Here is a 12,361-nt window from a genome sequence, read left to right as displayed (position 1 = left end):
GGTTAAGGATCTCTACAATAAAAACTACAGAACACTAATGAAAGAAATTGAGGAAGACCTTAGAAGATGGAAAGACCTCCCATATTATTGGATAGGCAGAATTAATATTGTCAAAATGGTCATACCACCAAAAGTGCTAAACAGATTCAATGCAATTCCCATCAAAATTCCAATATTCTTTATAGAAATAACAAAAGCAGTCATGAAATTCATTTGGAAAAATAAGAGGCCCATATAGCCAAAGTAATCCTTAATGAGAAAAGCAAAACAGGCAGCATCGAAGTACCAGACCTTGAATTATACTACAGACCTGTAGTAACAAAAACAGCAGGGTATTGGCACTAAAACAGGAAAGAAGACCAATGGAACAGAATAGAAGACACAGACACAAATCCATATAAATACAGTTACCTCATACTAGACAAAGGTGCCAAGAACATATTTTGGAGAAAAGGTTGCCTCTTCAACAAATGGTGCTGAGAAAGCTGGAAATACCTATGTAGTAGAATGAAATTTAATCCCCATCTCTTACCTTGCAAAAAACTCAACTCAAGTGGATCAAAATCCTAGGAACTATAGCAGAAACCCTGCACATACTAGAGGAAAATATAAGCTTAACATTCCAACTTATAGGCTGAGGAACTGACTTCCTTAAAAAAAAAAGTCCTAAAGTGCGAGAACTAAAATAAAAAATAAATAATAGGATAGCATCAAAATAAAAATCTTCTTCACAACAAAGTAAATAATCAAGAGTATGAAAAGAGAACCCACAGAATGGGTGAGAATCTTTGCCACCTGCATCTCAGATGGGGCATTAATTTCCAGGATATATAAAAACTTACACCATAATAATAATAATAATAATAACAACAACAACAACAACAACAATAACCCAAATCAGTAAATGGGCAAAGGAACTAAACAGACCCTTCTCAAAAGAAGAAATATGAATGGTCAACAAATATATGAAAAAATGTTCAACATTTCTAGCAATTAGAGAAATGAAATTAAAACTACGAGATTTCTTCTCACTCCAGAATGGAAATTATTAAGAATACAAGCAACAGTAAATGTTGGTGAGAATATGGGGAAAAGGGTACTCACATTCTCACTCATACATTGGTGGGACTACAAATTGGTGCAACCATTCTGGAAAGCAGTATGGAGATTCTTCAAAAACTAGGAATGGAATCACCATTTGACCCAGTTATCCCACTCCTCAGTATATATCCAAAGGATTTAAAATCAGCATGCTACAGTAATGCAGCCACATCAATAGTTATAGCAGCACAATTCACAAGACCTAAGCTATGGAGCCAACCTCAGTGCTCTTCAAAAGATGAATGGATACAGAAAATATGGCATATATACACAATCAGATACTACTCAATTATTAAGAAGAATGACTTTGTGACATTGGCCAGTAAGTGGATGGATCTGGAGAGTATGATGCTAAGTGAAATAAGCCAACCCCCTAAAAAAACCAAAGGTCAAATGTTTTTACTGATACATAGAAGGTACCCTACAGTAAGGGGTGGGGGTAGAATAGAAGTTCAGTAGATGAGACAAAGGGAATGAAGGGAAGGAAAGGGGGATACAAAAAGCAAAGACAGTGGAATGAATCTGACATAATTTTCCTGTGTACATATATGAATACACCACAGTGAATCCAACCATGATGTACATCCACAAGAATGGTTTCCTAATTAGAATAAGACATATTTCATATTTGTATAATTATATCAAAATGGATTCTACTATCATGTATAACTAAAAAGAACCAATAAAAAAAACTAAAATAGTATACATCATTGCTCTGCCCCCAAAGACTTCAAAGGCACCTATCACTCAGGGAAGAAAAGTTCTTATAAAGAGTTCTATATGATCTGCTCCCCCATCATCTCTCTGGCTCCATCTAAAAGCTACTTTGCTCATTCTGTTCCAGTTATACTGTAAACCTTATCTTTCTCAGATGGACCAGGCAAAGATCCACCTGGGCACCTATCCTCTGAATGTCTCCTCCACCTATAATGCTCTTTACGGCTCAGATGTCCTCCTGCCAACCTCTTCCCTTTCTTCAACTTTTTGTTCAAATAACTCCTTATCAGTGAGACAAGGCCAACACTAACTCCCCTATTCAAATTTATCACCTCCCATACTTCTTGTTCCTTTTAACCCGCTCTACTTTTGTTTTCTTCTCTTGTCTTCTTCAACTACTCATAAATTGGGCCATTTGCTGATTTATTTTATTTATTGTCATATGTCTCTCCCTAACAAACAGCAGAATATATAATGCCAAGATATTCAGGATCTTTGTTTTATTCACTCACGCAGGCACTGTCTACAGCAGTGCCTTGCACAATAAATATTATTATAATAAATATTTATGTACTTGAACTGAATTAGGTGAAGAATAATGTGTTGAGATACTCTCAGGGATGGCAGTATGTGAATTCTTCCCAGTCCCTAGCTCACAGTCAAATTGAAGGACACCTTCCCTAACCATCTCATCAACATCCGGTTCCTTCTGCTGAGTACTCTCACAGAACCCAGTCCTTTTATTTCCTAACACTGATATTTGTAATTATGTATTTATTTGTCTGATATTAGTTTGCTATTTACAATAGTGCCCTCCCTAATGATGGGCAGTGTGACTTATTTGCTCACACTGTATTCCCAACATATATCCTAGTACTGACTCCTGGTAGTTATAAGAATGTGATGAAATCATTTATTCATTCATTTAACATTTATTGATTGCCTGCTACATACCAAACACTACTCTAGACACTGGGAATACAGATATGACTAAAACAAAGCCTTTCCCTCATGAAGTTTATATATTCTGGTGGGGAGAAGAAGAGAAATAGTAAGTGAGTTAGAATATATAGTATGTCATATGGCAACAAGAGCAATGCAGAAAAATAAAGTGGAGTGAAGGTTATGTGGAGTGTTTTGGTCAGCTTTGTGTCACTCTAACCAAAACACCTGACAAGAACGACTTAGAGAAAGAAGATTATTTTGGTTCTTGGGGTCAAATAATCAGTCCATGATCAGACAACTCCATTGCTCTAGGTCCAAGATGAGGCAGAATATCTTGGTGGAAGGGCATAGTGGAAGAAACCTTCTCAGTTCATAACAGCCCAGAAGCAGAGAGAGCTCAACTCATGAGTCACACCTTACCTGTCCACAGTTGCCACCCAGTTAATCCATTCAAGCCTATTAAATCACTGATGAAACTACAGTTCTTGGAATCTAATCATTTCACCTCTGAACATTCTTGCATTGTCTCACATATGAGCTTTAGGAGGACACCTCATATCCAAACCATAGCAGGGAGCATCAATCAATGATTAAATGGTTAAATTAATAATGAGGCCAGGAGTTCGAACACAGTAAGTGTATTTCCAGTGGAACAGCTTAGCACATAGGAATTTCCCTTCTCTAAAGGGAAATTCTTACAGGTGATTGGGTAAAGGTAAGAGACATGGTTAAACAAAAAAATCAGGAGAGTGAGCTCAGAGCTAAGTGGAAAAGCAGGAAGCTGAAATTGAGAGTCCTCAAATGGCTCCAATCTAAAGGCAGAAAGAGCATGTTTCAAAGCTCACATTGTCCCTGGTATATAGTGGAGACTCAATAGACATTAGTTGATTAAAAGCTGGGGTCCAAACCAATATTCCATGAATTAGGAATATGAGATCAAGAGAGAATGGGGGGCAAGTGAAGGGAAGCTGCTTTTTATTATATCAAAATTCTCAATTTCCACTGCTTTTGGGAAAATCAGAGAAACATGCTAATTTTTTTTTATTTACCTGTCTTTGACCTTTGAATATTCAAGGACATCAAAACTATGAGAACCAACGAAGAATTGCATTTATAAGAGATAAACCTGTTTCATCCTTAAACAGTCATTGGCTAAAGCTTCTTCTGTTGAATTAAATCCATTTCGTTAAGGGCTTTGTATGCAAATCTATATCCTTAAGAGATTAAAGATGCAATTTAGACACACATTTTAGGAGCTGAATGCACGAATCATTATTTTAGTACATATTGTCCATTAATCTGCTGTTCAATTGGGAACCCATTTGGAATGTGGCTGCTTGCTAATTAGCAGGATTCTAGTGCTGAGTTGCTTCCTGATTAAATGTCCTTTAGAATCAATAAAACATCAGGAGGGATTATGGTGATGTGGGATTAGCCCCATCTAACCAAATAAAATGAGTTGCGTTCCCTTCTTAAACTGTCATGTTGCAAGAGCTGACAAGGAGAGCAATTTTGTGAGCCCCGTAACAAAATAGTTGTTGTTGTTCTTGTTTTTAACATTGAGATTTTGTTTTTTGCCATTTGCCTACCAATTAGCAGCGACATTAGTGAATGACTGCCAGGGTAAGGCGATTTTGAGAAAGACTTGATTACGATTTCAAATCTCGACTCTGAATCACCCTTATGTAAAATGAGTTCAGGTTGTGTTGGTAAAAATTATTATCCCTGTTCTTGGCCAGGAACGTGTAAGTCAGAATTCGCATTTAATGTTTCTGTGTGACTTTGTAATAAGTGGTAATTAAGGACAGCAGAGAGAGAACAGGAGGCAAACTAATACTCTAAAATTGTATTGGCAAAATTAAATGCTTCAAACCAGTTTAAAACACATGCACACGAGCCAAATTGTGTTGGGGGGGGGGGTGGGGAGGAATAATGAAGCCTCTATGGAAGCTTCGTGAATAGATGGAGCCATTGACACAGCCACAAGTAGGACTTATCATACACATCTGGCCCATTATTGAGAGTGCAATTAGGTTGAAAAGGACCCGTTTTGCTAATCCCAGGAACTACCAGAGGATTTCGGGAGATAAAGGAAACATGAGGTGTCTGATTCAGCAATTACTTTGTAAAGGGAATAGGAAAGGGTTAGCCAAGAGCTATTAGAGATGTGGTATGGCCTGCACATTGGTTGGGCTATAGAAATTAGACCTAGCTTTTCCATTCTACATTCTAATAATAATAATAATAATAATAATAATAATAATAATAATTGTTATTATTATTAGTTATAGCCCACACTTACTTAGTGCTAAATGTATTTCAAGAAATATTCTAAGCGCCTTATAAATATTAATTCTTTTAATCCTTGCACCTGCCCCATGAGGTGAGCACTAATATTTTTCAAATGAAGAAACACAGAGAGATTAAAACCTATATGTAATCCATACCTGAATTCATCAATAAGGCTAAGCCAAATGCAGACCCTCTGGTTTCAGAGTTTGGGGGCTTAGTCACTGCACTATAGCAACATTCCTACTTGCCCTACAATACTCAGAAACTTTTACAAGATTGTGGCTAAGGCACAGGTGTTTGGGGAAAATTGCCTGAGTCCCAGAGCTGGCTTCACACTTGGGCTTGGTGCTGAACACAATTCTGGATCTGAGGAATTGGGTAACTCTTGCCCTCTACCCATACCCTGATTTGGACTTTTGACCTCCAAAACTGTGAGAAATTTCTGTTGAAGCCGCATGGTCTGTGGTGTCTCATTGTGGCAGCCTGTCTTAGTCCGTTTGGGCTTCCATAACAAAACACTATAAACTAGGTGGCTTATTAAAAAAAAAAAAAAAGCGTTTTATTCCACAGTTCTGGAGATGGGAATTCTAGGATGTGGGCAGATTCGGTGCCTGGGAAGGTCTGCTTCCTTCTAGATGGCTTTCTTTCCACTGTGACCTTACATGGCAGGGAGAATGAGTGGGTCTCTCTTGAGCTTCTTTTATATGGACACTGATCCCATTCAAGAGGGCTCTGCCCCATAACCTAAACACTTTTCAAAGACTCCCACCTCCTAATACCTTGGAGGTGAGTATTCCATAGACTCAGACCGTAACACAGTCCTCGAAAACTAACATGGTCCTATAGGATAATAGACTCCTAGGCAGCCTCCTTTCTAGCTGTTTTCTCCATCTAGCATATTCTGTAATCCTTCAGAAACTTCTAAAGTTGGAAATTTCAGAAGTCTGAAAGGCACGGCTATAATGCCTAAATTTTTTAAATCCTGGGACATAATTTCTGATTCTGGAAGTTTGGATAGAGTTGACTTCTCAGCATTGTTCTATGCTATGGCTCAGCTGAGCTTAATGGGATTCATAGGAGCTAACAGAGCGAGAGACAGGAGAAGTATTTCAGAGAGAAAGAGCAGTAGGTGCAAAGACAGAAACACAAGCAAAGCTTGGCAAGTTTGGATTACCACAAACTTTTCCTCATGGCTGGAGAATACATTTCAGGAGGTGGAGAAAGATAATGATTGGACTTGGGAGGTGGTTGCTGGCATACCTTTTGACATAAGCCTGTATGAAGCCGCTAGAAGAACATGCCACCTGAAACTAGCTTCACCAAGATTTTCAAGGGCCTTTCAATAAAATAGCCCACATCTTGTGTGCTTAGTATATTTAGGTTTGTTTTGTTTATTCATACAAGGCTTTTTTTATCAAAAGGCATCTGCTTAACAGCACCTGACAAAAATTCCTACAAAGAAAGAAAAAGGCCCAAAACACATAAGCAGAAAAACTCACTAACAGGAACTCTAGTGTCAGGATCTAGCAGGAACCTCCTCTATGAGTTTCTGCAATGTGGGAAAATCAATGAGTTGCCTGCCCCACACTTCACCCTGCTTGCCTCTAAGAAGTGTGGAAGATACTTTCTCCCTTCACCATGGCCTTCCCTTTGGTTTGGAGACCACAAGTCTTAGCCAACTAGAAAATTGCAAAGGCGCTGTTTATAGTAGCAGTCTGAGTTCTTCTGTTCCCTGCTTCTCCTTCCCCGCCCCTCCCTGCCCAAAGAAACACACCTGTGTATTTACCCACACATCACTTTTCTGTACCTATTCAGAGATACAGATATATCCTGTATGACTCCCCAAAACGACAGAGCAAAAAGTTAAGATGAGCAAGGAGAGAAAGGAAACCCAGGTTATGTATGGTGTTTGCACGTGGTGAAGTATAATTCCTGAAAATTAAGTCATGGGAGTTAGAATGGAGAAAAGGAGACCGCTGTAGTTGTTTACACTAATAGGTATATAAAATACGACATACTGCACCAATCTGAAGTGTCTGGTACTCAACGAATGTGGTGAAAAGATCCCACCTCCATTCTACCAAGGTGCATGAGGCGAGTGACTAAGAGAAATCAGTATGGAATGGGGTTGCCTTCTATCCTTGACTGGAGGTTCAAGTGAGCAGGGAACACAGTCACAGGAAAGCAAGACAGCTTAACTGTGGGTCACAGTGAATGTGAGGAGATCCTCATTCGAAGCCCAGTAAAGAAAAAACACCAACATTTAAGAAAATACCGCAGAATGTGAAAGGGAATCATCATCCTGCAGTCTCCAAATCTCAACCAAGCTTAGAAATGATCTACTCTAGAAATTAGAAAAATAATTTAGGAAAGCACAGTGATTCTATGCAGTATATAAGAAGCCGTTGTCTCTATGGAATTGAATTAAAAAGTAATAAGTATAATGAGATTTTTAAGATCTATAAAAATCAAATTTAAAAAGCACAAAAAATGAACAGAAGAAATTAGAAAGAATTTGGGGAAATACAGATGGTATCAAGGAAGCTAAAGCTTCTCTAGGCAAATTAAAAGGTAACCAGGAATCAATAAGAAGTGAAATTAACACTAGAGGAAAATGTGTAATGTCAAACTTAAGGGACTTCTGCAAAAGGTAGGGAAGAAAAAGAAAGAGAAGGAAACGGGAGAGAATAGTAGATATAAAATGAGAATAGTAGAGATGCAACCTAAGAGGACTTGGTATTGTGGAAAAGGGAATTTAAAAAAATTGGAGAAAAAATAAAAATGAAACTCAATTACATTAGTTCATTTTCTGTTGCTATCACAAAATATCTGAATTTGGGTACTTCATAAAGAAAAACGGCTTATTGAGCCAGCAGTATTAGAAGGTGAAAGTTCAAGATCAGACTGCCTCCTCTGTTGGGCCTCTGGTGTGTGTGTGTGGGGGGCTCTTGGCTGTATCATAGCAGATGGCATCATTGTGGGAATATTTGTGAAAGCAAGAGGACACATGGTGAGAACAAAGGTCAAGGAGTGAGGAGGACAGTCTTAGAACAACGCACTCTCGAGGAAATTAACCAGATTCCCAGAGCTATACATCACTTCCAAAGGAGATGCCCCCAGTTAACCTAATCCCCTTCCACTAGGTTCCACCCCTTAGAGTTCTACTGCTTCAGCACCTCCACACTGAGGACCCAGATTCCAGCATACAAATCCTTGGGGGACCCACTCAAACCATGACCACAACTGAAAAATTTTGAAAACTGCTGGAAAAAAAAAAAGTATACAGATTGAAGGTCTCACCATGAACTCTGAGAAATTATGGAAGAAAAAAATGTACCCATGTCTATCCCAATAAAACTTTTGTATTATTAAGACAAAGAAAATAAGTCAAAGATCCTGGCCAAAAACAGAATAAAACTAAACTACAGCAAATAATGGGAAAAAATATAATTATCAATGGACAAAAATCTGGCTGACCTCAGATAGACTTCTGCAATAATAAATTTTAGAAAATACTAAAGCCACACCCATGAAATTTCAAAGAGTAAAAACATGTAACTGAAGCCAAATTGCATAAATCCATGTGGATTTGGAGTCAAACAGCCAGGGTGTAATCCTGGATGCCCCTGCAATCCATGTGTTCTTGGTCAAGTCATTTACTTATCTCATAGGGTGGCTATCTCCATTGAATGAAATAATGAACAGAATGTACTTGGATCACTCGCTAAACGCTGTTGTTAACTTGACAAACTCACTTAGAGTTTGAACTCATGTTTACCTGAATCTAGAACTAGGCTCACAGGCCTTATTCTCCAGTCCCAACCTCTCTGACTTGACACTATCAGTGGGGACTTGACACTGTCACTCCTCCTGACAGTGGAACCCATAAACCCATTTAAATCATGAGTGTCTCTTTGAAGGTCTTGGAGTAATGGAAAAAACATGGAGAGAAAGGGAATATTTTACTGGAAGGCTCTTTAGAATGTTAGTAGTCACATAAGTCTTTATATGTCATTTAAATAAGACGATGCTCAACTTCAGTACTTTGAAAATTTCCCCAAATCTTCTTACCCCACTCTTAGCATATGATTAAGAAGGAGCAAGAGAGTTTGTGGTGCCATTTTATCCAAGGACCTTACCTCATATATGACATCTAGAAGATCACTACCTGATAGCTCCTGACAACCCTGAGAACAATAGGACGTGTGCGAGTGTTAATGGACCTAGGCGTTGGGTTGTTGAGCTTTGTTATCAAAGGATGGGAAGATGCTCTTGGCATAAGCCCTAGTCTTCCTAAGAGGGTCTAGAAAGCCATTATAAGGAGAGCAGATAACAGGAAATGCTTCTTTGCAATTTATTTCCAGAACTGTGCTAATGTCATATCTCTATATGATTATCAGTGTTAGAGAGTGCTACTTCTTTTCCAATTTTCTTTTACCTTCCTAGACCTGTAGCAGCTGGTAAAGTCACCAGCTTATCTGACTTGCCACACTGTACACCACACCTGACGTGAAGCTCTGAAGGACACGTTTCTAAAACTCTTATCAGAGCACATATATTGACCAAAGAATGTTTCTGACTCATGATATTGTGTATAGAAAAAGTTTTATGATGGAAAACAAAATGAATTAGGTACATATTTAAGAAATCATTTTTATATAAATAGAATAAAATCACATGACATTAGAACGTTTTGAGAAAACCCAGAACAAGTATTTCAAAACTCCCTCTTTATTTTTGCTGAACTTCTTATGATAGGCAAGACAAAGATCAGAATTAATATTATTTGCAATTTGGTACCTAGCAAGAAAACCTGTCTTTTGCTAACACTAGCAAAAAAAAAAAAAAAAAAAAAAAAGACTATTTTTAAAGAATATTAATTCAGAAAACTGAAGAAAAAATAAACCTTCAAGAAGGACCAAAACCAAAAATTTAAGACAGAGATTGAGACAGAGGGGGAAAAAAAGAGAGGGGAGAAGGGAAGTTATAGTGTAAGTGATAGACAGATTGAGATTAATTAGAAAAGGTCCGTCTGAACACTGGCTGAAGCAGGATATGAGACTTTAAATATAGTCCTAACCATAATATGTGCAGGAAAGTGGGTGCTTATTACTCCAAAGAAGAGCATATTTATATTTAAATAGAGGGTGGTATTAGGCAAACGTTTTAGTCAGCTTTTTCACTATTGTGGCCAAAAATTCTGAAAGAACAAGAACAAAAAGGTTTTGGGGACTGACTATTTCAGAGGTCTCAGTCCATGATTGTTAACTTCATTACTCAGGACCTGGGATGAAGTAGAGCATCATGGAAGAAGTTTGTGGCAGAGCTAGGAACATGGTGCCAGAGAGCAGAGAGAGAGAGAGTTCCACTTAACGACGACAAAATATATATCCCAAAGGCAAGCCCCCAGGGACCAACATCTTCCAGCCACATCCTACCTGCCTACAATTACCATCAAGTTAATTCCTATCAGAGAATTAATTCACTAATAGGATTAAGACTTTTATAACCCAATCATTTCACCTAGTCTAAGCCTTCTTGCATTGTCTCACACATGAGCTTTTGGGGGGCACCTCATATCTAAACCATAACAGCAAACACATATTAGTGGTCTCTTCTACCAAAGCTTTGCTGGAGTACTTTTAAGCTTTTAATAACTACTTGATTGACACTTTCAGACATATTGCCCAATGCAATTTCATCTTGGGCAATTTACTAAATATCACCTACTAGATAATATTTATCTGTCCCCTTTATCTCTCCCCTAACACCTTTCTCCATCCTCTTCTGTGTTGCAGTTCTTCCATAATCCTGAAGGCCAAAAGGAACATTTCAACATTTCTGGAATCCCCTTGACACAAAGACTTCAAAATTGATCTAACTTATTTAATGAAATACAATTAGATAAGATTTAAGAGGCAGAAGAGGGGGAGGAGGGATAGAGGTGCAGAGCCAGTTTAGGTATTTACTTTCTTATAGTGTATCAACATAGTTTTTCCAGTGGCCAGAATATACCTGGTACTACAGTCATCAACTTCATGACTAGCAGCAACTGAGACATCAGCCAGATTGTCCTGTGGTTCCTCAATCTTTGAACCACATTTTCTGAGTCCTGACCCAATTCTTAGCAATCTATGATATCCTAGCCTTGCAATGATTGGGATGGTGGGGAACTCAATTCCCTATACTTTCTAATAGAAATAAATTAGTTTATTTCCTACATTGAACCAGGAATGACACAGGTATCAAAAAGTTCTTTCAACATCACTCTACCAACCAGTATAAATTTAGTGCTTTGCTGCATATACTTCCAGGGCAACGATATTGATCAGCAATATTATGTTTCTTTTTCTTACACAGATGGCAGAATTTTGTTGAGTTGCTGAGCAGAGCTTCTTCTGATTTGTTGTCTGGTTTGCCTCCAGGTGAGTTCCATAATTTTGCTGCTCCTGAGACCAGCACTATTGTTAATAATGCTGCTTAGCATGAGTGGTTTACTCTCTGGGCTTTGTTTCATTCCTCCCAGAAATGTAGATGGCTCATCAATGAAGGAAAAATAGGAGTGGGAATTGCCTTATTGCATATTCTTTTAGGCCAGTTGGGTTATAAAAGGAATAATTCTTCAAGTTTTATCACAAGGCATACTCTAGTGGTAGCCCTTTAAGATGAGTGCAGCACACTTACAGAATAAGTTGGTATTATTAAATATCAGTGGCATAGTACCTTTGATCTAGGAATCCTACTGCCAGGTATTTATTCTACTTGTCTCAATTAAAAAAATTCAAAATATATGTTTGTATGTGTGTGTACATGTGTGTGTGTGTATCTAGTACAGTGTTTTTTGGTAATTTTTTCAATGGAAAAAGTCAAATGATCCTTTGGGGACCATTTAGTTAGATCACAATACAACCAACTGATAAAATTAAGTAATTGTAAAATTATATTACCAAACAGCTACAGGAAGATTTCCAAGACATATTACTAAGTGAATTTATCAAAATGAACTGGGCAAAATATTTAGCAATTTGCAAGTTTTAAATATGACAGGTGAAAAAAATTTACATTGATATCAATCCACTGTTGTAGTTTTTCTATTTACTACAACCATCAAATACTTACAGACTGCCTTTGAATCAAAATATAAGGGGGGTGGGGAGAGAGAAAGAGAGAGAATGAATATATCAGTCTGCATCCAAGTAGAAAAGCAGAAAATTTAATAGGTATTTCAATCAGAGGGATTCATTACAGGGGACTGGTTATATGAATATCACAGGCTGAAAGAATAAAAAAGGGAATGAATAATGTA

The 12,361-nt window shown here is 37.8% G+C and overlaps 1 protein-coding gene across 2 annotated transcripts in view; it reads left to right on the top strand.

The window, feature by feature from the left end:
* The window catches only part of CUNH1orf87 (chromosome unknown C1orf87 homolog), an 86,847-nt gene that overhangs the window by 56,883 nt on the left and 17,603 nt on the right, over positions 1-12,361 (top strand). For both annotated transcript variants that reach the window (XM_046450849.2, XM_046450848.2), the window contains exon 9: positions 11,416-11,480. In XM_046450849.2, coding sequence (XP_046306805.1) covers positions 11,416-11,480 — 65 coding nt within the window. The remainder of the gene's footprint in view (positions 1-11,415; positions 11,481-12,361) is intronic.

The sequence above is a fragment of the Marmota monax genome, unplaced genomic scaffold (assembly GCF_021218885.2).
Source record: "Marmota monax isolate L192 unplaced genomic scaffold, Marmota_monax_Labrador192_F-V1.1 WCK01_AAM20220418_F8-fsc00023, whole genome shotgun sequence".
Lineage (NCBI taxonomy): Eukaryota > Metazoa > Chordata > Mammalia > Rodentia > Sciuridae > Marmota > Marmota monax.
The sequence above is the reverse complement of the archived record's forward strand: the minus strand, read 5'-3'. Positions and strand labels throughout refer to the sequence as shown.